Below are 25,000 nucleotides of genomic sequence, written 5' to 3' on the forward strand. Positions count from 1 at the left end.
GTCGAACCGTTGACCAGCTGGATGCAGGCGCGTTAGACATCCTCATTAACACTTTCGATGCGTCAGACAATGGGGAACATTTCAATTTAGATCACAAGCAGACGGGGAAATCAAAAGAATCATCCAGAAATTAACTGAGACGATTGCCAACAAATCCCTTCTCCAATTCCATTCTCGGTCGTGCAGGCCGTCTCCGGTGCAGCAAATTAATTCAAACCCATTTACCGTTAATTGGACGCAATCGACGCTGAGGAAGGGCGACGAGTGTCCAATTAATCGTGACCATAACGTGCGCGTTCTGTCCCAACCGAACGAGTTTACTACGGAACTATCCGGGCCGGTGACACCAGCCGAGGACACCCTTTTTGCTTTCGATTCTAAGTGTTTTCTATTTCTTCACTTCCGTAGTGTACTTCCGGCGCAACGGAGATGAGTGAGCGGGTGATAGTGTGAAAAGTGCAAAAAAGGATAACCCAAATCGAGTAGGCGTGTGGAAACCGTGGCCTACTTCCTACGCTACTTGCTCTGCTCCTCCAGCTCACCAGCTTTCCTTCTTGCTCCGTGCTCCATCTATTGTTTCTGTGTAATTGGTGTCTGTGCGAAAGAGGTGCAAAAGAGAAGTGCTCTGTGGGCAGATCGGTGAGTAAGTGTGACGAAGAAGGTAAAGGTGCCCAGGAAGAAAACGACAGTGTATGTGGTCACCCCACGCAAGTACCAGCAGCAGCAGCAGTCGCGATTCCTCTTGAGTTGAGGGCGCCGGAACCGGAAACGGGCGGGAGAAAGAGAAGCGCGACGGAACACGGAACGAGAAGAGCACATTAATCATCGTGTGGGACGCGTGTGGCTTCGAGGAGACAAGCCTGCAGCAGGGCATCGAGTGTCACCGCCACGATGAATGCCTCCGATCATGGGTAAGTGCCGCTGCTCGCGCCAAGCGAAAGCTCTCGTAGTGGTCTCCCGCTGGTAGACCCCGCGAATCATGATTAAAAGCAATTTCAAGATTAAATTACTCATTCGCGATGTGATTCAGGAAGACGGCAGCCCAGGGCTCCAAGATCTCGAGCACCTTTCTTTGATTTTTATGCCATGTTTGCAATTTCCAGCCCCAACCGTAGGGCATCGCCTATAGTCGGAAACATGTTTATGCAACATAAAATGGCTGCGAAATATGCGCATAGCGGTGCCCATGCTGCCCACCGTTTCCTTTTGAGCCAACAAAAAGAACACCTTGTTGGCTTCTCTCCGTTTTTTGCTATCGACGCAAAAACAAAAGGCATACGAATTGCTATAGCTACACGGAAAACCCTAGCTCTTACTAAAAAACGGATTGCTCTGTTAATTGTAACTAAAGTCCCGAGTAGAAACCTTTACCTATGCTACTGAAAATCTCAAATTATAATGCATCTGTATAGCATTGGCGATGCTCATAAGGTTGACCTTGGTATGTCAGCGTTGCATGAAGGTGTGTTCCGTCACTCAACTCGACCTCACATTCGTAGAGGGCCCTTGTGATGCCCCGCGCTCCAACCCGCACATTGCACATCCAACACAATACACTCAGAAGACCGGAGATTTGCGGAACAGAGAAGAGGTGGTGCTGCAATTATTACGGTTGCACTCTCTGCTCTGGACCGACAAAAGAGATATGCCTTCAATTATTGGTTTCCCGGAGTACACCGCGCACCTGGTGCAGGTGGCTATAGCAAGAGCTTACCCGGCAGTATTTGTTGTTAGCAGAGGCTTAAGTGGTATTAACGGATGCACTACCGGTGCATTGCCCACCGGTTGTGGGGATGCTGAACTAATGCCGCCTCTCTCCTTCGTGCTCTTCTCTTCATCCATTTGTCCAGCCGGTTTCATGTAAAGCAAACGGAACCGGTGCGACGAGAGATACGACTTCAATTTATGTTGCTCTTATCTAAATAGTGTCGTGCGCGTACGTGCACAGATTAGCTTTTGCCGGTTTTGCCGGCGGGATGATAAGACTCACTTTGCAGCGCACGTTATGTTAATTAAGAAAGGCGGATACGGGTTCCTGACTTTTTTTGTTTTCGAAAATATTGGTGCTCAACTTACCACCGGATAAAGGTGTATGAAAAGATCACCTGACGGCTGGATCGCCCTAGGTAATTTGCATAAGCTACCTAGCCTTTGCAGTGTACTGGGCCGCATATGAAAGACAATATTATAAAAAAATGAAACAATTTTAGAATATTTTATTTTTCTAAGAGCCCTACCGCAGCTGAAAGATATATAAACGCACAATAGATAACATTGCAATGCTAAAAATGTTTCCCTAAAGTTAAAGTAAGATGCATCCCGTTTAGCAAACATGATCTTGTAATTATTCGTTTTTGAAATTCTCTAATTTTTTATATTAATTATATTTATTGCTTTGTAACAAAACAAATATATTAGCATCCGTTTCGTTTTATTGATTTTGTACCTTTTTGCCTATAAGCAATGTGCTTGCAACGGCCGGTTCGGTCAATAATGTGAGGATCTGTGTAAATAATGGAAAGAACCCTTCGTTGCATGCCTTCTTCTACATAAACATTGACATACTAGAATCCATCCCGTCCGTCCATCCATTGACTTGGTAATAGAGGCTCTACCTGTGCTGCTCCGTGAGTCAGCTGAGTAAGTCGGTTTGGATCGCTAGCAGGTGACTCACTTGAAGTAGGTAAACGGTTGTGTTTGAATTGTTTGTTTCTACCATTTCGAAACCGCAAATATGCTTACGATTGTTGCGTTAAATGGTCTTATTATAATATTAATACAACCTTTTTCGAACATCATCTCTTAACATCAGCGTCGTTTAATTTTGGTTTGAATTCGGCATCAGAATAGTTTACTTGCAAGGTCATTATACCAGCTTAACGAAAGGAAACATTAAATGATAAAAATAGATCGATTATTACGAACTTTCTTGAGGGGACACAACCTTCGCGCAGCATTTAAAACACAATTCAATGACGCACTTCATAAGAGTAACTCAAGTTATGCATAAAAGTGACCCAGACCATAAATTTTCTTCACTATCCTCCTATTCCTTGGAGGAAAAGCGATATTAATGTCGGCAGGGATCCGTCATTGGTGTTTCCTCATCTTATCGTCACGTATTCGGTCTCGTTCCCGACCATCTGCTTGTCGCAATGTTTTCGCTTAACACTTAACACCATGGTGACCATGTCTCTGTGTGTCCTCCAGCTGTGGTCAGGTGAAACATGAATTGACATCCAAAATAACCCGGCACACTTTGGGCAACGCGCCAGAACGACACCATAATCATAATCACGAAGGTGAAACCCCAAAAACCAACCAGGAATAAGCTAACAACCGGCACGGAACAGTTTTCCATCACCAAACCGCACTGTCATCGTAGACGGGAACAAACACACGGCCACAACACAGTGGTTTGTACCTTGATTTCCTGTGTTTCTTCGTGTGCCCATATGGCAGGATCGGGTTTACTTTCTCCATCTCTTCAGCCCGGAAGCGTGGCTTGATTAAACCATTTTTGGTTTCGCTTTAGAACGACACCCCTAGAGGCCGCCTGCACACTAGCTTCTTTACTAGTGGGCTCTCCTTTGCAGGTATTACTACTGCCAGGAAGGTCACGACACTAGGCGAACACTCTTGAGGCGGCGTACACAATCTCGCAAGAAGTGGAAGGTGTCCCTGGAGAGTAAGAAGAAGCTAAGGCTAATCGCCGTCGGTTATAGTATACGCCCTCCCGGGGGACAGTTGCACAGATTGTTACCGGGAGTGTTCCATAGTAATCGTTGCTCCAGGTCAGCTAGTAGCTTAGTAGAGCAGGACAACGAAGTATTTTTGATGGCTCGTCCTCTATAAAGGTGCTTGTACTGCTGCATGGCTTTGAAATGATTGAAGTTGGTGGATGGTTCGTTATCGGACTCTTGGTCACGGTGTGTTTAGACGAGCAGCTTATGATGGTAGATGATTCACATTGTGGTGCTAACTATTTGCGGCCTTCAGTCCATCGATTGCTGCTTTTATTAGGAAGTGGTTGTCTGAACTTGACCAAATGAAAAGTCGCCGAAAGCATTGTCAAATCATAAAAATATCTCGTCAAAAAATAAAACGATTACATGATGCTGCCTCTTCTTCGTGCTGGTTGTTTTGTGTTCCGCTCGACGGCATACATGTGGTAATCCCTTTTCGCCACGAAGTTATTCTTCGTTATACTGTTACTTACACCAATCGTGGCACTCGTGCGTATCGACATCAATCCTCCGGTGCCCTTCAGTGACAGGTACTGCTACTACTTGGTCACAGGACCCAACGGCGGCAACACCACAATATCACACACGGCTTAGCAAAGTGTGGAAATGCTTTGTGGATGGTGTTACATTCTGATTACCATATTGGCATGATGGTAGCAGTGGCGTTTGTCAAGGAGCAGGTAACCTGTAGTCTAACCTTTTCCTCTACCGTTCGTGTCAACCGCGCGTCGTTGGAGAGACACAAACGGAACGATCAATCTCCTCCTTCAGCTCCAGTCGCAATACGAGCCCGCCCGTTCTGCCTTTTGAGAGACGCTTTAAGTCTTCTTTGCGTGCTTCACCGATTTATACGCGTACCTCATTTCTGGTGGCACACCAGAAGCCAACACGCGTGACAAGTCACTTCCGAATATGTTCATGAAACAAGCTTGCTGAAAGATTAAAGCGACATGGTACACATTTGATTGCAATCTGAACTTAGAGGTACAAAATGTTATTAAAATTTAAAGCAAAATAGAAACATTTCATAGTCAATTTGTAGCATATCCATCTATCCATCGTAATCTTATCAAGATGTACTAAGATTTTTCATTCAAGTTTTAGTTTGTGATTCATCGTGTTTGATACGAATTAGAGTAAGTTACAGCCTTCTGTCAATTTGCATTTATTTTTCAACCCAATTCATGCCATCGATGGAAGAAAAATGAGATACAGCGTTTGCATTTTAAGGCAGCTCCCTTATTAGTCTTTCATATCGTTGGCACCATCGTGCTTCATCACCTGTTTCGGAGCAGCTGTTACGAAGCTTTGTTGCCATCATGCAATACAAATGATCCAATAATTATTTTTATACCTTATGTTGTCCACTGAATCACGACGTACTGTCACGCACAACTCCTTGTGTGTTGGTTTGTCTTCGTGTTTACGATCAAATTCCTGACCATTCTATCCCTAGTTTTTAGTAAAAGTACGAATCCGGAAAGTTTTTTTTTTTTTTTAATTCTTAACAAATGTTTCGCTTCTTGCTCTCTTTTTTCAGATTCAATCCAGCGTTCAATATGGCCACCATACGACAAGCTATCAACGAAACGATAGAACGAGGTGAGTGCGGGAACGCCGCACAACGTGGGGTTCGGTGGTCTGTGCGTAACGGATGAATAACTTGAAAGCATTCGGCCGCATCGACATTACCGTGTGCTGCACGCGCGCATTGGTGGGGTAACCAATGACGTTAAACTTTTATATTATATTTCATTTCGGGTGCGGCCATCATTAAATCTCTCCACCATTGGGCGTAAACCACATGACAACGTCACGAGTCACGACAACCTTCTCTATTTCAACCACGCCGAGGTCAATTCTGCCGGTGATTTTGTTCTGTGTCAGATACATTTGTGTCTCGGCGTCGTCTACTGTTGGCAACAATTTTTGTTGGCCTTTTTTTTTTGGCCCGTAAGTTCAATGCACCACTAGCTGGCGGCTCCCCTTACCAGGGTCTCGTTGGCCACTCTAGACGAGGTGTGGCTACCACTCGAAGGAGGCGCTTCTTCCGGTGAGGGTATTGATCGAAGCCTAATTAGACATTCACGGAGAGGGTGGCCGATGGTAGGGGTGCGATTGTATGTTTGTGATTTGATTAGAGAAAGGTGTGTGATTCACTCACGCCTACCGTAACAGCACGTTGTATGGTCTGTTAATCGGAGTATCGGTTTAGGGATTATGTGGTGGAGTATCTCTTCCGTTTCGCATATCGATTTCATATTTTGCCAGCTCGACGCAACTAATACACGGTGTGGCTGTGCGCATTAGCTTGTTTAGACAAATATTAGTCACGAATTCGGTTATGCTTTCCATTAGGGCGGGGTTTTATATCAATATCAAAGATTGCCACTTCTGGAGAATCTGGCGCTTTCATTTAAAACCTCTTTTGCTTTGTCACTACATCCCCTTTTCAGTGCGCATACCCACGCCTACCCGTCTGAGAGATCTGATCCGTCAGATACGTGCGGCACGAACAGCGGCCGAGGAGCGGGCCGTCGTGAACCGCGAGTGTGCCTACATCCGCAGCACCTTCCGCGAGGAGGACTCGGTATGGCGGTGTCGCAACATCGCCAAGTTGCTCTACATCCACATGCTGGGTTATCCGGCACACTTTGGACAGCTCGAGTGCCTGAAGCTGACGGCGAGCCCCCGTTTCACTGACAAACGCATAGGTTACCTGGGGGCTATGCTGCTGTTAGACGAACGGCAGGATGTTCATCTGCTGATTACCAACTGTCTCAAGAAGTAAGGCATTAAAATTGATTCCTTTTTTCCCCTTTTCATAACATCTCACTCACTTTCTCTTATTCTCTTTCTCTTCCAGTGACCTCAACAGTCCGACACAGTTCGTCGTGGGTTTAGCCCTCTGTACGCTCGGGGCAATCGCATCGCCCGAGATGGCCCGTGATTTGGCCGGCGAAGTAGAAAAGCTGATGCGGTCACCGAACGCGTACATCCGGAAAAAGGCGGCCCTGTGTGCGTTTCGCATCATCAAACGCGTACCCGAGTTGATGGAAATCTTTCTTCCTGCGACCCGATCGCTGCTGAACGAGAAAAATCATGGTAAATTAATGAAAAATTGATAAAGAGCTTACAGAGGCACAGTGAAACTTCTTTATCATAGCGCGGTTTGTTTATAAGATGTTGTAAGGTCGTTTGTATCCCCTTTTAAGGATAGCACGAAGAGCGGATGTTATCGTTCAAGCCTGGTACTACATTTATTGTTGTTTAGCTTCCTGTTGCTTACCCACCACTGGAAGAAGTAACTTTTCTGTCGAAGATTGAGGTCCGACGTTCGGGAGAGTGAAGTGTGAAACTTTTGCGAAAACAAATTTCCTTTCCATTCCTTCCATCTATCGGCAGGCGAACATCAAATACACCAATGCATAAGCAGTGTGATCGCCAGCGCGCTATCCGGCGACCGGGAACGAGTCGAATGGAAATGAAAATATTGAGCGAAAATAGTTTCCGTTTGCCGCTGTTCTATCCTTATGCATATCGATGATGATTGTGCGGGGGTAGATGCTCTGATGCTCACTGGCTGTTGGTGCTCAGCATGTTCCTCCGTCCAACATGGAGCTGGGGGTGGTCGTAAAACCCTTCGTGAGTTAAGAGGATTTTGCAATCGCTACAGCAGGATATAACTTTCACGTTCTAGTGCTCAGTTCGGTTCTTCTTCTTCTTCTTGTCTGTGGGCCCTGGTGATAGGCAAAGGGTTGTTGGTAGCGAAATTTATTTAACCCAACTCGCCCTGACTACGGTTGTTTCCGTTCCGTTCTGAACGTCCGGCCGGGAATCTGGTCTGTGAAAAACACATTCCTTGTCCGGCTTTTCCGGTTGGACCAGTTGAGAAAACGAAATGGGGATCCCTTAAACGTTGGTGCGAACTTGGTACGAACGTTGTTGGGACTGCATGGTGGTGGATGGTGTGTTGAGATGGAGCAATGTAATTTATGCTAATCACCGTCACCGTGATGCTACTACGGCGCTATACAGGACCGGTATATTGCTAATATAATAATCAGACTAGGTGGCGGTAACTGTGTACCGTAGGGCCATCATCCGGGCCCCGGCATGATGGTGCATTTTAATTTATTAAGACAGAAAAACTCGGCCAAATGGCACCACTTTCAGGGGCAACATGCAAATCTCGTTAAAGTGGTGGTTGTGCAGGTGCCTCGAAACCAATGTGTATGAAGTGATGTAACTACCGGGGTTTCCAGATGAGTTGCTGATTAATTATAGCCTATAGCCATACGACTGAAAGCAGCTACAAGATTGAAACGAAGTTGGCGTAATTGACTAATTCTCTATTACATTTCATCGTCACTACAGGTATCCTAATCGCTGGCGTTACGCTTATCACGGAAATGTGCGAAAAGAGTTCTGACACCTTGAATCACTTCAAGAAGGTACGTAATCTTATTCTTTTCGTTTATCCACACGTCTCCGTTTGTTTTTAACTGGAACCCAGAGGCAACCCCTTCTTGGAAATTGTTGCGAACATTTTCCATGTGCTCTATTGGGTATTAATTGGCCGCATTTTTTGGTTTTCATTCTGAAAGACTTCTTTAAAGCAACATTCTGACGGGTTCTTTACTAGCGCTAAGTGTTCGCTAATTTTATTCGACGTATCGAACATAACCCACCAGGAAGCCAATTTTTTGGTTTTGTGAAACCAACTAGTTTGATTTATCCCATTTTGATTTTGTTGTTTTGTTATTTAGAGTCCAGCAGCAGCGAACGCATCCGCTGCGTATTAGTAAGTTGCTCGCTAGTCGTGTAGTGTGCTAGAGGACACGTGTTAGATAGTTTTTCACTCTCCCTAGTACCTATTTAGCGTGTAGCAAAGTAGCGTTTTTATTATCAATCCTCGAGTGCAAAGTAGATTCATCTTAACGTGTACCGTTCGTTGGCTCGTTTGATAAGATCTACCAGCTGTGCTAGCTGGAGGCATTTTTGTTTTCCTTTGTTCTACTATTACCTTTGTGGAATGAACTCTGTAGCTGACGTAGCTCACTGGGGTGGCACAACTGTTCATTTCAGTTTTTTGGGTTTTCTCGAGTAACAAACAGATTTTTTTATTTGTTTTCAATTTTCAAGTACTGTCCCTTTTCCAAGCGATAATTTGCGATATTTTGCATTCAATGCAACTAATCCAGTTATAGTTAATCGTTCGTTGTACCCAGTTCATCAATTTTATTTCTAGTTAATGCAGACTTACTACATTCGTGCAAAAGTTTTGATTCTTTTTTGCATTTTGAAACGTTAACTAATTTAATTAGTCATCGTTAAGTTTGTCGTCTTTGCTAGTTTCGGGTGTATCATTTGCATAAGCAATTGCGTTTAAATAATTTTGTTTTTATTTTGCCTTCATTTAAATCTTGAAGTATCTTTTAATTAGGAAAAGCATCTAAAAATGTGTTTTGTATAAAAAACGAACAGCAAAGATTATCGAACGTCCTTGAACACGACACTTCGGATGCCATTAAATCGCCCATCATCCGTATTGCGTTGACTCTCTTGTGCCCCGTTTTAACCATGTTCTTGCTGTTGTTATTCCCCGAACCACACACACACACTCATTGCTTGCTACCAGGATAGTGGAAACCAAGAGGTAATGCTCACAACTCTGTCACCCACCGGTTGATGCCTCCTCTTCTCTTTCCATTCTACTATTGCATTTCCATCTTACATCTTCCATCTGTTTGTCTATACCGTTGTCCGTATCCACCTTGTGGTTTATGGCTTGTGCCTTGTGCAGCCAATACCAATCCCCTTTTGTTGTGTTGCATTCCAATGGAAACATAAAATCCTACTAAAACCTTCTCTGTAAATCCAGATCACAAGCAACAAACCCAAAGCTAAACTTATCGCATATTCAGTATCAAAGTGTAGATTTTAGTGAATATTTAGACTTCATTAACTTATCTTCGTACACCGATTGCTAAACCAGTTTTGCTAGCCATCCTAAATGCCTACAAATGGTTTCCGTGCTCGCTTCGGTCGAATTTTCAGCCATCCATTCCCCTGTGTCAGAAAGTATTAAGCAAACATCAATTAGCATACCGTATTCGTTTTACGTTGTCCCTTTTTCCTTTTGCTTGTTTGCGTGTTAATTGTGAACGCTTTCGTTCTGCTATTGGCAGGCAATGTTATTCCAATACCTGTCTTGGCCTTTCCTTTTTGGTAGGTTTCTTACTTGATTTCCTGGTCCGATGTGTTATCACAGTTGATGTTTGCTCAACTTGCTGCATGCGAAAGTTTCTTTCCTCTTAATCGATTGTTGTACAACCGATCAGCAGCGATGTACGCTATTGCACGCTCACGTTCGAAGTTGAAGATTCAGTTGCACTTTAGTAATTTGTTATCTCTGCTCTCTTCATCCTCCGCTCGCGGGTGAGTTTTCCAATGCAGCATATAGTTTTTGTTGACCTAGAAAAAATGAATACTTTTGGCAAACTTAACCGACACTACAGTACAAAAATGGGAAATTCCTTTGGCGTTTCTTTCTCGTTCTTACTCTAGAACTTTGTATGTTTTGATTGGATGTTCGTCACTCTTAGATTGTGCTTATTGTTTGAGTTTGTTGTTAATTTGCGAATCGTGAGGTGCGATAACTTGCGCGTCGTACGAGACTGTTGTTGTTCTTATAAAGTTTTAAAATAACGTTTAGTTGCGATCGGTTCATTTCATTTCCTGAAAGGTGTATGATATGCTTTCAGTACATTTTTTTGTGTTTTTGCTTATAAAATATTTGTTCAGTTCTGGTTTTTGTTTTATGCTACGCGAAATTACTTGTCTTTTCTTCTGTACTCGCTTTCAAATCTAAATCTGCTTGTTGGTAGAATTTATATTTTTTTATAATTATACATAACGTATTTAAATTACGTCATTAAACGTATCCTAGGTATAACTTTATTATGTAAGGACACCTTTCATGCCGTATCGCTTTTATGATTTTCGCTGCGCGTTGGAATAGAATGGTGGACTTAAATATTCATAATTGGCTGGCACATTGCGCCAGTGTGCCTGTCGATGCATGCTTCCCACGATGGTCTTTGCATGTACGCTTCACGTCCATTAGTGCTGCTGCGTTGTTTTTGGTGCATTGTGTCGCTGTTTAAAATTCTATGAGAATCTGTATATCTAGCAAGAATGATGTTCTATATGATGTGGTCACCTTGTCCGTCTATCTAGCTTCCGCTGTTTGGCAAATAAAGCATTTTCCCTCGTGCTCCTTTTTTTCTTCATTTTGTTGATCCATAAGTTAGAAGTATACCCGTCCGTCCATCTGTCCGCCTGAGTCGATCACTTTTCCGTTTACCATCGGTGTGGTTTAGTGTATTCATGCAAAGAGCTTTCAAGCATGGTGAGCAGTGCAATTTATGAACATGAAACACCGCTGAAGTACCCCCGAAGTACTATAGGCCGTTCGAGTGATTCCAGATTCGCAAACTGGGGCAGATGGTCAAAGCGTCGGTTATAGACGATAGAGGATTCTATTAGTTTTTAATTCTTGGCGGCTCGCCGAATGGATCCATCTACTAGGGCAACGTGTTAGCTGTAGTCGTCGCGTTCGTGTTGCATGCTACTCTGGCCTGGCCCTTTTTGGTTCGAATGCCGCAATGCCGAACGCACGGTCTCAAGTGGCGTTGGCAAAACTGATGGCTGTTTGATTGAAGGCTGAGTGTCCGTTCGAATCTGAGCGCTCAATCACCGACCGGGTTGATCGATTTTCGATATAGACTATTTTGTTCATTAAATATTCATCACACATTAGATAGCAAGGTATCGTAATGATCGATGAAAATTCCCCTTTCCCATTATCCATGTCGTTTGAATATGTTGATCTCTGATGTGTTATCGCAGTAGCTTAATGTTATTAAGTTTAAAATGCTTTAACTTTAAACAATTGGCTGCTTAATACAAAACATAGCCAAATAATTATTGCCTTTTAGATGATTGAGCAATCATTCTTTTCGCTGCGGCAGTCGTCGCAATTCCTTCTTGGAGGCCATATTTAATGCTCTCCAGCTCTTAACTATTTTTTTTTAATTTTTGATTATGGGTTCCGCAGTGAGTACATCACGTTCGACCCACCCAAAGAGCTCCACCAAGGTGTGCATTCATATGCCTTTTTGTTTAAATGTATCATAATGTATGTTTGTGCGAATCCCGAAACCTTCTCTAAGGTAAACTTTGGTGAAAAACAGAATACCAACCCCTCACTGACAAAATAAGAATGCGAAGAATTCTTCGAACAACAAAGCTCATATGTGAAAAGAGGGTACATGTTGTTCGTTTCGTGTTCACCTTAGCTTCTTTGTTGCGCTGGCATTTACTGGTGTGTCGTTAGCAATAGAAGAAGTACCTCATAACATAATTCCTCCCACCAGCTAACTGCGAACAGATCACATAGTGACCAGTGTGCTATACATTCATGCTGCCGCAACATCACCATGCAAGAACAAAAGCCAATTGCTATAGCTCGTCAGTGGAGAAACCGAGAAAAAATAACAAGTAGCACTAGAGAACTGCTCCAAACAAAGCGAATGCCCCGTCATTGTGTGCCATTTGTGTACGTTGAAGTACGTTAAAACATGTTGGGAGCAGATGGAAATTTACGGAAATGAAGATCTATTGGCAGGCACTGAGAACGAGGGTGGTGTTATTCTATCAATCTGCTTACACTTATTTTCTGTCTCTTCCCCTATTGCTGATGCAGATTGTGCCGAATCTTGTGCGAATTCTGAAGAATCTGATTCTCGCCGGATACTCCCCGGAGCACGATGTGAGCGGAGTGAGCGATCCGTTCCTGCAGGTTTGTGCGCATGGGTTGACGGCACGTTCGGAGCGCTAACTAACCAACTTTCCTTTTCGTCATGGCCCGTAGGTCAAGATACTGCGTCTGTTGCGAATTCTGGGTCACAACGATCCGGATGCATCGGAAGCGATGAACGATATCTTAGCCCAGGTGGCGACCAATACGGAGACGAGCAAAAACGTGGGCAACACGATTCTGTACGAGACGGTGCTCTCCATCATGGACATCAAGTAAGTGTACCAGACCCGACGTTCGAGTGAGCCCTTCATCTACTTGGCACTCAACCCATTCCATGTTTTTTTTCTCTCTTCACCCAGATCGGAGGGAGGCTTGCGTGTACTAGCTGTTAACATCCTTGGGCGGTTTCTGCTGAACAGTGACAAGAACATCCGGTACGTGGCACTCAACACGCTGCTACGAACGGTGCACGCAGACATCTCGGCCGTGCAGCGACATCGCAGCACGATACTGGAGTGCCTGAAGGATCCGGACGTTTCGATTCGACGCCGCGCGATGGAGCTATCGTTTGCGCTGATCAACTCGCAAAACATACGCATAATGTCGAAGGAGCTACTAGTGTTTCTCGAGAAGGCGGATCCCGAGTTTAAGGCCCAGTGTAGCAGCCGGATGGTGCACGTGGCCGAACGCTATGCTACCTCCATTCGCTGGCGGCTCGATACGCTGCTGAGTGTGCTGATAGCGGTAAGTGTGTGCGCGCACAGGAGATTGTTTCTTGAGACTCATAGGTTTTTCATTCCGTTCCATCTCTCTAGGCTGGTAATTACGTGCGCGATGATGTTGTCTCTTCGACGATTCATCTCATTCTGAATAGTCCACCGGAGGAACAGGCATACATTGGTCTGCGGTTGTGGAGCTCGGTCCACAATGTCGCCAACTCGGAAGAAAAGCAACCGCTGTTGCAGGTGGCCGTGTGGACGATCGGAGAATACGGTGACTTGGTGCTCAGTTCCGAGCGTATCGAAGGTAGGTTAGGTTGAAGGTACTAGTGTGCTGTCCCACCCGTAGGTTACAGTAGGTTGGTCATCCGTTCATGTGCTACCTGCACTTCATTGCCATCGAGAGAGAACACCTTCGTGAACGTAGTTGTGTGGTAAAGGTGAACTCCATGGTTGTGGTTGTTGCCCATAAGAATCGATTGCATCAAGAGCTACCACGCGATGTTATAGTTGTTACTAGTTGCTTTACCAAGTAGTATCTGTTCTCGTTTTCCCACCTGGTTTTTCGGCCATGTCCATCCCGCCTCGCACCTGCTTCAAACCTCCGCACACAAATACCACCATTGATCCGCGCGCTCTAACGCCCGAAAGATGTTGAAATTCCTGCAGAGCATCAGCTCGTCGACATCTATCAGCGACTGCTGTGGTCGACTTCGGTTACGACGGCGACGAAACAGTACGCCCTAGTGTCACTGGCCAAGCTCAGCACACGCATCCGTTCAAAGGAAGAGTAAGTATTCTGCCTATTCATTCTCTGAAGGTTCCTTTCGAAACTAAACGTGCCGTCTGTATTGTTGTTTTCCTTTTTTTTTTATAGAGAAACGCGCGTCAAACAAATCATTGAAGCGTTTGGTTCGCATTTACACATCGATCTGCAGCAGCGTGGTGTCGAATTTGCGCAACTGTTCCGCGATTACAGCCACTTGCGGCCTGCCCTATTGGAAAAGATGCCGAAAATTACGAAATCCCTACCGAATGGCACGGAGGAGGGAGGTGGTTCGTTCGAGGATCAGCAGCAACCGAGCATCGATCTGATCGAGGGCGGTGATGATGGTGATTCGTCGCTTAGCCCCATCACTCCTAAAGTTGGCTCCGATTCGGTATGTTACATAGGCCTTTTGGTTTATTTTTTTTTGTCGACGATATAGTTTAATTCCGCTTCGTTTGTGATTCGTTCTTCTAGCGTGCCCTTCTCGATCTACTCGGTGGTGGTGATGATCCGATTGATGGCCTAGGTTTAACGGCAACTCCGGCGGCTGATGTACTAATTTCTGGGCCGGCCACTAACGGAAAATCGGGAGCTAGCTCGCTACCGAATGCCGGTAACAACCAGGATCTGCTCGATTTGCTTGGCAGTTTGGATATGCCCGCAAATACCCCACCGGCAGCCGTTAGTTCATCGATCGGAGCCGGTACACCGGCGCTTGGGATAGGTCTGGATCTGAACAGTCTCAATGACAATAGCATTAAGAATGGTCTCGTCTCGTCTACCACGACCACACCGAACACGCTGCTAGCAAACTCGTCTTCGTTTGGTGGGTTGGATAATCTGTTGAATTCCAACCTCACTCCTGTGACTACTGTACCCTCGACATTGCCACTGTCCGGGCTCGGATCGCCGGTACTAACTGGCCTAGACGGTTTGGGGTCGCCCACAGCGCCGGCGGTAATAGGCAATGCGAATAGCAATAGCAATAGTTTATTTAGCGACTTTTCGGCCGCTGTTATCAACAATAATGATGTAAGTCGATAAACATTTTCGCGTTCCGGAACGAATAACTGACCACCATTTCTCCGCGCTACAGGAAAATGCAAAAATACTGACGGCACTGGACAAGAACGGTATTTTGGTGCAACTGTCGGCGAAGAATACGGCCGGTTCATTACAAATTCTCATGACGGCCACCAATAACTCGCTCACCACGCTCGAACAGTATCTGTTTCAGGTAACGCATCATTTGTCCTCTTTTTTCGAGTGAGAATTTGCGCGTGATTGTTTTAAATGAAGCAATCATTTGTTACAAACCGATTGTGTGAATCTAAAAAACTTGCCATTGTAGTGCATGTAACATAGCGACAACGTAAAGAGACGTGTCTGAACTTTTCCAAATGCAACCGCTAATTATGCACACCTTATTCATTCATTTGTCGATTTATACAGGCTGCGGTGCCGAGAAGCTTCTCACTGCAGATGCTTTCACCATCCGGATCAACGCTAGCACCGGGTGGTACGATAACGCAAGAAATGCGTGTCACCAGTACGGCCAAGGTGAGTTGAATGCACTTTCACTACAATTTAGGCTTGAACTAGCGCTTCCTAACATTTTTTTGTCTCATTCCAGGCAACACTGAGGATGCGCCTTCGGATATCGTACCAATCGGATGGCAATCCAGTACAGGAGCAAACAGAAGTATCCGGTTTCCCGGAAGAGTCAACTGAATGAAACTCAGAGCAGCAAATTATTATTGCGTGTCAAACATCATCGCCATTTACGATCGGCGATGGAACGGCGCTGGTGACGATTTCCCGAGCACTGTACATGTAGTTTCTCGGACACGGAATCGATGCTCGCTTCGGTCTTTGGTATGCGAGTGTGTCCAATAACGGATTTTCTAATGGTTTTTCTTTGTGGTAATTTATCTACTTATTAACTTATCTTGAAGCGTGAAATCGTGAAACAGCAGAGTCGTCAGCTTTCGTTAGATGATATACGGAGGATGATAGGCTGCTAGTCTTAACGAGGGTTTTGTTAGGATATTGCTTTTAAAAGACTCTTTTTAGAACTCATTCGCCTACATGGCAGTAACACTCATCCCTATATTTTAGCAAATTCCATCCACTATTGCCTCATTCATTGTTTTACTTTAATCACGTGCTGTTCGGAAGCGGAGGGAAACAGATAACGATGAAAGGATCTACCCCGAAATGCAATATTAATGCGTGTGGCTCAAAGGCATTTCCAAACTTCGGCTACAAACATCTCCTCTACCTTTCCGGGACCAACCAAGTCTCAACATTATTTTCTCTCTCCCATTTCCCTACTGCCATCAGCCAATCGTTATCCTTCCTTGTATGGCGGGTAGAACGGTTTAACAATAGAAAGCGCAGCGCATCTTCTGTAGTCAAATGCGTGTGTGGGATGGCGTGTTCTAGTACACCATCGGATCATGATAAATTGTACATATATACATATAAATACTGCTTAAAACCGGGAGCGCTCGCAAGCAGCAGATAGAAAGACATATGAAAGCTATGAAAAGTATAGACAACATATGGATAAAGAGAATAGATTGCAGATTATGGAAGGAAGAGCGTGTGTAAAAGTTGTTTGTATTATTTTGATATGATAACTAATAGAAGCATACCGCTTGTCCCGTTAGATTGTGGTAAGTGTGGATTTAGAGTTTACGACAACACATCCTAAAATGCGAACGCGGATGTAGGTGTAGGGAAGCTTAGGCAAAAGAAAACGAAAGAACGGTACGGCGATAACGACAGAGAATGGTGAGATAATTATCCTAAGGTTTAAGAAGAAAGTTAAACTAGAGACAACTAAACGAGAGCTCGATACCGAGGAACCCACTAAAACCAACGTTACGAAAGTGACAGAGGAGGACCCTAGGAATGAAGGGAGGGAAGTAAACCAGGGCTGCGTCCGTTCGATGCCGCCTAGCGATGACCTTTTGTCTGTCTGTCTATCTCCCAGCTTCCAGTTTGCTTTCTCGGGTATGCGTTTATTAGAGGCAGGATAGAAGTAGATCCCGACATCTCTGGTACACAGCACCATCCAAACGGTGTTATCCGTCCAAAAAATAAACACTGAAAGGGAAACCCGAGAAAAGTGATGGGATTTAAAACTAACAATTTTGTGTGGCACACACGATGCGTGTAGCAAAAAAGAAGAAGAGGCACAGTCGGGATAAGGGAAGGGAGGGATACAAGCGTAAAACAATAAATAATCATACCCGATATTGCGATCATACGTTAACTCCATCCGCCACACTTTAATCCACTTACTTGTAAGACACTTCATGAATAATATATTCCAATAAGCGCGCGAATAGTATACTGCTTTTGTTTTTCTATACCTTCTCCTTTGTATTATTACCTTTCACAATCGTTTTTCCTTTTTTTCAGATTCAAAAGCTACACTTGCTACATTACTTTATTTTTTTCTTATTTTTGTGGCTTCGTATGGATATGCTAGAGAGCAAGGTTTGACTGGATATAATAGAGCAATATGAAATCGCATTATATGCAATCATTGCTCAACAACACTCATAGGCTGCTGGTCAAATGGAATTAAAATGGAAAATCCGTGTTGCCGCTCTCCCATAAATGCCTTCCGAAACGATAAAGGAAAGAGTAAAGACCAGATGGCATGATTCATGGAACTAATCGGTAAACTGGATAACTAGACCCACGAACTCCAGTAAAATATGGTGTTAACATAATGTATGTAGACAGTTTTGTTACAAATTGTTGGTAGCATACAGATCGCCGGAAAAATCCCGGAACGAGGAAGCATGTATTTATAATAACGGATGCTTAAACCCCGATATCAAACTGACACTTAACAAGGGACGGCTCATGCAGAGTTTAGAAGCAGCATAATAGAGTGCATTAGTTTCAGCTTAGCTCCAGGAAACGCGGTAAAGAGTTAACTTCGTCGAAACGCAGCATCAACTCGCTGCAACAGAAACAGTACCCCAAAACACTGTGCTACAAAATCTATCGCTTTTATTCGAAATTGTTGCTACCGACAAACGGGATCCATGGCAGAACGTGGGAAACGCTCTGCGAAAGGAGCAGAAAATAGAGCAATGAAAAGGGAAGACCACTACACTATAAATAAATGTACACAATACTATTTGTCCAAGGAGTGATTCTCTTTTCTAAGGTTGAAACAATTATAGGAGAATACGGATGCTGAACAGAGAAGAATCAAAAATTTAAAAATCTGAATTCAAACGAGACCCAAGTATTCTTTTTCCAAATTTTATTTGATTTTTTTGTTGTTGTAGTTCACTTTTATCGTAATAATATCATTGATATCGTTTGAGAGATAGAGGAGCAAATCGAACGGAATCTACGGTATTGCGGTAAAACGTTGTCGTTGCTACTTCGCCATCGAATCCTATCCGTTAATCGTTTAGAATATCAATGCAGTAGCAGTATCAGTAATGGTGTTGCGTGTGGCTTGGCGGCGGCACTCTCAGCCCCCTTGCCCTATCGTACTAGTAACGTTAATCGATTTTTCGCCATTTAAAACTTCGGATCAAAAACACACCACCGATTCTTCCAACGGTTTAAAACATCGCTATCATTTGGCCTCATCGTTACTCGTTGGTTACTTCCTCCTCAACAGCAGTCACTAATTTCATCGATCATCGATCGATTCGCCAATAAGCATAGTGTTGGTGAAAGGATGCGTATGTGTGCCTATCAGAGAGGGGTAGGTATTACAAATATTAAAAGTTGCGCAATATTCGAGTTCAAAATTCCAGGAAAAGCCACTAACACCCGCTTGGCCGATCTGTGCGTGGTACAAAATGATTTTTGTAAAATGGTTGGCGGCGATGAACATTAGCGTGATGCTTTCATGTTTTGCTCTACCGATAAGTGCTCTACCGCTATGGTCCATTGCTTGCTACTTTGCAGGTGGTCGATAATAGGAAATTCTCGCTACTCTCCTACTGTAGTAGTACGTTCCGAGTGGTAAAGTTTTAGTTTTGTTTGCAAGACATCATTGTCTATGGGTTTGCTACTCTACTCTACATCTCTTCCTTATGATAATCTTCGCTTTCAACTTCTAGCTGATAAATTAGTAACAAAATTTGAAACGAAACGGAACATTCAATGGAGCACTGGTGTAACAGATAACAACAATTCCTGCTGGAAGGATCACTTTGAAGAAGGATTATGCAGAGAGAACAATTCCGGAGAAGCAAGCAAATAACATGCGGATACCGCAACGCGCTCCCGTTATTCTATTTCTTTCCCATTGTTTCTCCGCACGGGATGGTGTGTCACATCAAAAGCAACGAAGATGCGAAGCAAACTTGCTTTGCTTCGTCCTTTTTTAAAGCATTCGTTATCGTCGTCGTAGTCGTTTGATATTCAACATTCAACAGTTTTTGCTTTATGTCGATCACAAATTGGCTTTCTCTGCGCTCGGGGTTCCATGTCATGTCCATAAAATGTTTGCCAGTTTCTAACTGTACTTTGCGTTTGGGGGTTTTCACGCTATTCCTCATCCTTTTTGGCGGCCGCCAGTCGTTCCATGGTTATCGTCGTACGTGACGCATGAAAATGACCTTAGGCCTCGAAGAATCAGTTCTCGTACTCGAGATAGTCGAAGGTATAGCGCGGCTGGAACTCTTCCGCCAGGCGCTCCGGCTCAGTAACCGGCAGGTGGCACACCCGATTGTGGCAGATATACGCCGTCGGCATATTTTTGACCATTTTAAAGTTGTCGAGCGACTTGCGGCGTCGCTCGATGTGCGCCGGCTTATCAATTTTCAGCTGTACGATGATCATACCCGGGATGTAGAACCGTCGAACAGCATCCACGAGTGCGGTCGCTTCTGGTGATTCCGGTCCGACCACGATGAGCGTGTGCTTCCCGTGCTCCTCGACCAGCGCGGCCGACATCATCTCGGGCAGCACGTATCCAAACGGGCTGCTTTCGGAGAAGTATGCAAACAGCTTCCGTGCTCGCTCCTTGAGTCGTTCCTCCTCGAAGTAGTCATGCAGGAGGAGCAGATTGTGGCCCGCGACACTATTGCCACACGGTTCAGCACCATCGTGATCTACGTTAAAACAGGGATCCAATGTGTTTTTAATGGAAGGTGAAACGGAAGAAACAGAATCGACCACCGATGAACGTACCTTCCTTTAGTCGTACGGCCACATGGGGTGAGTTGGCCTCCGAGTAGAAATAGGCACCGTGCTTCGGATCCCAGAACAGCTCATCCTGAATGTCCTGCAGTTCCTTCGCCCAGTGCAGCGCATGTTCGTCGAGCGATGCTACATAGTAGTCGATCAAGCCTCGGATCAGGAAGGCATAATCATCGATGAAACCATAAATGGGCCGCTCACTGGAAACAGAACCAAATTTGGTGTTGTATAATGCTTCATACTTTCCCCTAAAACGCTCTTACACTTACGAGGCCAATGTTTCCTCCCCGTTGCCGTAGCACGACCGGAGCAGCTTGCGTGCTTGCACATCGTACAGGTTAGCCCGCACGAACTTTACCAACTCTTCGGCCGTCGCCAAGTACTTGCTCCGATCCGGTGCATCATGCACACAAGCCAAATGAGACAATCCGGACAGGACAAGTCCATTCCACGCGCAAATAATCTTCGTGTCGAGGTGGGGCCTTGGTCGTTGCTCGCGCACCTCGTGGAGCAGCTCATTCGCAACGCGCAACACACGCTCCACTATCTCCGGGCTGGTACCACACTTTTCGGCCGTTTCGCGCACCGATCCGTACACAATCGGAATGTTCTTCCCCAATAGATGCCCGTGCGGATCACTGGCCGGTTCCACGTTGCCCGTTTCCTTGATATCGTAGTGCTCGGCATACACCTCGATCGGGCTGACCGTCGTGTCACCGAACTTGGCCGCACCACGCTCCAGTGTCTCCTTGACCTCGGCGTACGTCCATGCGTAAAAGGCACCCTCCACCTTCACATCACTGTCGGCGGTTGGCAGCGAGTCGGCATCCTCGCCACTGTAGAATCCTCCACCCGGGTGTCGCAAGTCCTTGCACAAATACCGATAGATGGCATCGGCCACGGTCAGGTAGAGCGGTTTGTGCGTCAACCGATAGCCGTTGGCGTAGAGCGATAGCAGCTGACCCTGATCGTACAGCATCTTCTCGAAGTGCGGCACGTGCCACTTCTTGTCGACCGAGTAACGAGCGAATCCACCGAACACGTGATCATGAATACCACCGGCGGCCATCTTATCCAGCGTGTTCAGTACCACGCCAAGTATCTTGTGTTTCGGTTCCTGCACGTGCAGATGAAACATGAGATTGAGCTTGGCCGCTTCCGGGAACTTGGGTGCTCCCAACGAACCACCCCAGACGGGATCGTAATTACGCTGGTACAGGTTGATTGCCTGGCGGAACTTGGCCTCGAGCGTTTCGCCTGCAGCGGCCACAGCAGCCGCACCCTCCTCTTCGTCACCGTTGCCAGAGCCCTGCTTCTGATCGACGTTACGCTTGATCGCCTCAATCACCGAGCGACCCGTCCGGACGAGATCCTCCCGATCGGAGGCCCATTTGGCAGCCAGCTTGGTCAGCACGGTTGTGAAGCCCGGCATGCCCCACCGATCGTTCGGAGGGAAGTAGGTACCACCGGTGATCGGGGCCAGATCGGGCGTTAGCCAAACGCTCATCGGCCACCCGCCCGATCCATTGATGAGCAGGATGAACATCATGTACAGCTTATCGATGTCTGGCCGCTCCTCCCGATCCAGTTTCACGTTGATAAAGTTTTCGTTCATGATGCGAGCGACCTCCTCGTTCTGGAAGCTTTCTCTGTTCATTACATGGCACCAATGGCAAGAAGAGTAGCCAGAAGATATGAACAAAATTTTTTGTTCGCTAAAAAATAAGAAAAAACGATATTTTAAAAAAAGATAAAAAGTTTACCAAAAACAAAGATACCTTTGAGCCCGTTTGATGGCCTCTTCGCCCCAGGGATACCAATCGACCGGGTTGTGAGCATGCTGCAAAAGGTAGGGACTCTTTTCTTGTGCCAAGCGGTTCGTAAACTTTGGTTCTTTCGATGCCATTCCGCCGCTGCCGCTGCCGCTTCCGCCGCTGCCGCTGCCGCTTCCGCCTCCTTGTTTGCTGGTTGCGTCCGTGGTGCTTGAGCAGGACCTGCAACGGGAAAAACAGTGATGTAACGAACGATTCAATAGAAAATCGATAATGTCCTGCCGATAATCGACTTACCGCACTTGCGCCGGGTGCGGGACCGCGGAATGCAGGATCGGAGATCCGGAGGTCGTGCAGCACTCGAGGACGAGGGCTGAGGAAGTGCAAGTGCTCCCGGAACCGCGCGGCACTTTTCGAAGATTCGTGCAACTAGTCCGCAGATAGTTCGCTAGTTGAGCTCGGGCTACGCTATTCAACATAGCATTGGCCTCTCTCCACTGCTGTTGCTACCGATGATTGCTGGGAAAAGGGAAAGATAGTCGTCGTCGAGGAGACCGGAATTTTCATGCCAATCGGATCGTTTTCCTTCTTTCCCCACTTTTCCCTTGAGCTTACTGTGTAGTATTGCGTCTTGTGCTGCTTTATAGAGAATTTCTGAACCACGGGAACACGTTGCTGCGATGTATTCAGAAGGAAAAAACGAATCTATTCCTTGAATGAGTTCTTATCACGTTTATCTTTATCGCGAAATTAACGAAATTCTTGAAAAGAGTTAGAAATTCTCACTTTTACAGCAAACTCCAGACCAAAACAACGGTACAGTGCCACACGAGCCATTTTCGGCATAAAATTTTGATTTATAATGAAAATTTTGCCTTTTTTGGACAAAACGCTCATATTTTATTGACCATCACTGTAAAATCAGGCACAGGGTTGTAGCCCAGTGTTCGTCAGCGACAAGAGCGCTCTCTACAGACCCAAAACCCGAAGCTCCGAGATTGAATTGGCCGTTTTCCGCAGTTTTTTTTTGGGGTCTTGTGGTTTGGAGAAACGTGATTCTTTTTTCACATTGCGACATTGAGGTCACTACAAAATCACTACAAAATAGTCTAAGCTTAGTTTGGGTAAAGATACAGGCTGGCCAGAATTAAGATGTAACGAAGATCCTGCGTTAAAAAACATTTGTGATGCTACAATTTTACTTCATTTCTGTTCAAATCAATTTCCCAACGAAAAGCCAAAATTCCGAATTGGCAGAAGAGCGGGGAATCGTTCAGCGCGTCAGAGGTCAAGGGTCATGGGCGGTTGTCTCTCCCGTCCAATCGGCCACCAGGACGTTCATTCAGTTGACCTCGTGCTCCTCCTACGTCACAGGGGGTTCCATATAATTTCTGTTCAATAAACTCACTCATTCAAATATGATTGTGTCTATTCATTATGCCAAGATCCACCAGAAGCTTCTTTGTCTGTAGCTAGATCAAGCAACCATTTCAAGCGCGACTGATATGAGTATAGTACACCATCTTCAATAAGAACTCGCCGCCGAAAGCTCGCAGCCTCGAAATTGCATCATTATGTAATGATTTTACTAATTGATCTGAACTATTCGTTCCAACAATCATCAAACCGGATAGAAAGTTCCAGTCTCCCGGCAAACCGTCTGACATTTTGCTTAACCATTTTAATGAATAAGACTAGAACTTGTTTTTTGGGGGGAATAAAAAAAATCTAACTCTATCTAAACCGGATCTAAGCATGAATATTCATGATGCTACTCTCAGCCACAACGAGCCGACGGCGTCTGCAGCGATAGAAATCTTAATTAGCATAAAATATTGCACCCTCTCGTGATCGAGTGTGGCCCGGTCTTCCAACCAGCTGTGAACACGTCTTCAGGAGGATGTTCGCATAGCCAGCGATGCGGCCGTGGCCACGGCCAAGGGGAAAAGCGGTAACCTTTCGTGGCGAGACTCTAAAGTGATGTAAGGAGTGGCCGTTCAGAATATGCCATTATAACTTTTCATTTCATCGGCCTTTCCTTGCGATCAAGCAGGCGAATCGCACTCGTAGACTGGGTGGTTGATGACGGGTTGCCCTTGGTTTGACCCGCCCGCAAGAGATTATGGTAATTTTCCCAAACCAATTTCCATCCGCGCGATGGCCGACGGCTACCAGGCTTTCGTTGCCTGCGATCACTGAAGTCTCCATATGCACAAGGCTGCCGGAAGGAAATCGATAGAAAGTGGCAATATCGATCGGCCGAAATGTTACAAAATTGTCCAAAGTATCCAGGTCGATGACAAAGGAAAACTGACGTGAACCAAATCCGGTCGCGCCTTTGATCATCGAAGCATCCAGACAGCGGCTCGATTGTATCATACATTTCCGGATCATTCAATAGGATTTTGCGGGCGCCTCATATCTTTTCAGACTATGCAAATGAAACCTGAAGGTTTCCATTTTTTTTGTATTTAACCTTTCGATTGGTGGGAATGCTAATTGAATCTGCGAATTAGAAACGCTTCTTTATTTGATGGAAGACACTGCTGTTTGGATACTATATGGATCGATCTACCAGACTCCATTGCGAAACATTCAAACAACAAGAAAATAAGAATACAATTTAGTAAAAACTCTGTGAAATTAATCAGCCTTAGATGACAGTCCACTATTTATGGCCCGGTGATGTTGAACAGTTTAACACCTTTCCAGATGATTTATTGTTGACCTGCTGACAACATAGGTTGGTCTTGTGGTAAGCGATTATGGCCCTGTACGCCGACCTGATCGTAAACTAAACAGCGAGCCAGCTGTTGCTCCGGTTCCATCATTAGGAGGTCTCCATGAGAGGTAATAGCGACAAGAGGTTTTTTGCGGGTTGATGGACGGGTTGTGGCTTGTGGAATGGTTCGGTTGACGATATGGCCAACAAGATTAATGATTCCCTTTCACGTTGTAGGTGATTTCTTAAAACA

The 25,000-nt window shown here is 45.2% G+C and overlaps 2 protein-coding genes across 10 annotated transcripts in view; one reads left to right on the forward strand and one right to left on the reverse strand.

The window, feature by feature from the left end:
* LOC125950499 (AP-1 complex subunit gamma-1) overlaps window positions 1-17,419 on the forward strand; it is an 18,250-nt gene extending 831 nt beyond the window's left edge. For 7 of the 9 annotated variants that reach the window (XM_049678562.1, XM_049678568.1, XM_049678565.1 and 4 more), the window contains exons 2-16: window positions 409-911; window positions 5,287-5,348; window positions 6,203-6,533; window positions 6,613-6,851; window positions 8,124-8,200; window positions 12,517-12,612; window positions 12,685-12,845; window positions 12,933-13,317; window positions 13,389-13,599; window positions 13,944-14,082; window positions 14,170-14,452; window positions 14,536-15,093; window positions 15,158-15,298; window positions 15,514-15,621; window positions 15,695-17,419. In XM_049678562.1, coding sequence (XP_049534519.1) covers window positions 892-911; window positions 5,287-5,348; window positions 6,203-6,533; window positions 6,613-6,851; window positions 8,124-8,200; window positions 12,517-12,612; window positions 12,685-12,845; window positions 12,933-13,317; window positions 13,389-13,599; window positions 13,944-14,082; window positions 14,170-14,452; window positions 14,536-15,093; window positions 15,158-15,298; window positions 15,514-15,621; window positions 15,695-15,796 — 2,913 coding nt within the window. In that variant the 5' untranslated portion in view covers window positions 409-891 and the 3' untranslated portion in view covers window positions 15,797-17,419. Of the gene's footprint in view, window positions 1-408; window positions 912-2,410; window positions 2,680-5,286; window positions 5,349-6,202; window positions 6,534-6,612; window positions 6,852-8,123; window positions 8,201-12,516; window positions 12,613-12,684; window positions 12,846-12,932; window positions 13,318-13,388; window positions 13,600-13,943; window positions 14,083-14,169; window positions 14,453-14,535; window positions 15,094-15,157; window positions 15,299-15,513; window positions 15,622-15,694 lie in introns of those variants that run through there. The other 2 variants (XM_049678569.1, XM_049678571.1) reach the window with 2 other exon arrangements.
* A 909-nt stretch (window positions 17,420-18,328) lies between these two features.
* On the reverse strand, window positions 18,329-22,840 carry LOC125950505 (spermatogenesis-associated protein 20). The gene is made up of 6 exons (XM_049678576.1): window positions 22,641-22,840; window positions 22,323-22,544; window positions 22,032-22,247; window positions 20,523-21,968; window positions 20,245-20,453; window positions 18,329-20,165 (listed from the first exon to the last, which is right to left on the reverse strand). The coding sequence occupies exons 2-6, from the start codon at window positions 22,502-22,504 to the stop codon at window positions 19,687-19,689; spliced, it is 2,532 nt and encodes an 843-aa protein (XP_049534533.1). The 5' UTR covers window positions 22,505-22,544; window positions 22,641-22,840; the 3' UTR covers window positions 18,329-19,686.
* Between the last annotated feature and the right edge of the window lie 2,160 nt (window positions 22,841-25,000).

This window comes from Anopheles darlingi, chromosome 2, assembly GCF_943734745.1.
Source record: "Anopheles darlingi chromosome 2, idAnoDarlMG_H_01, whole genome shotgun sequence".
Taxonomy (NCBI): domain Eukaryota; kingdom Metazoa; phylum Arthropoda; class Insecta; order Diptera; family Culicidae; genus Anopheles; species Anopheles darlingi.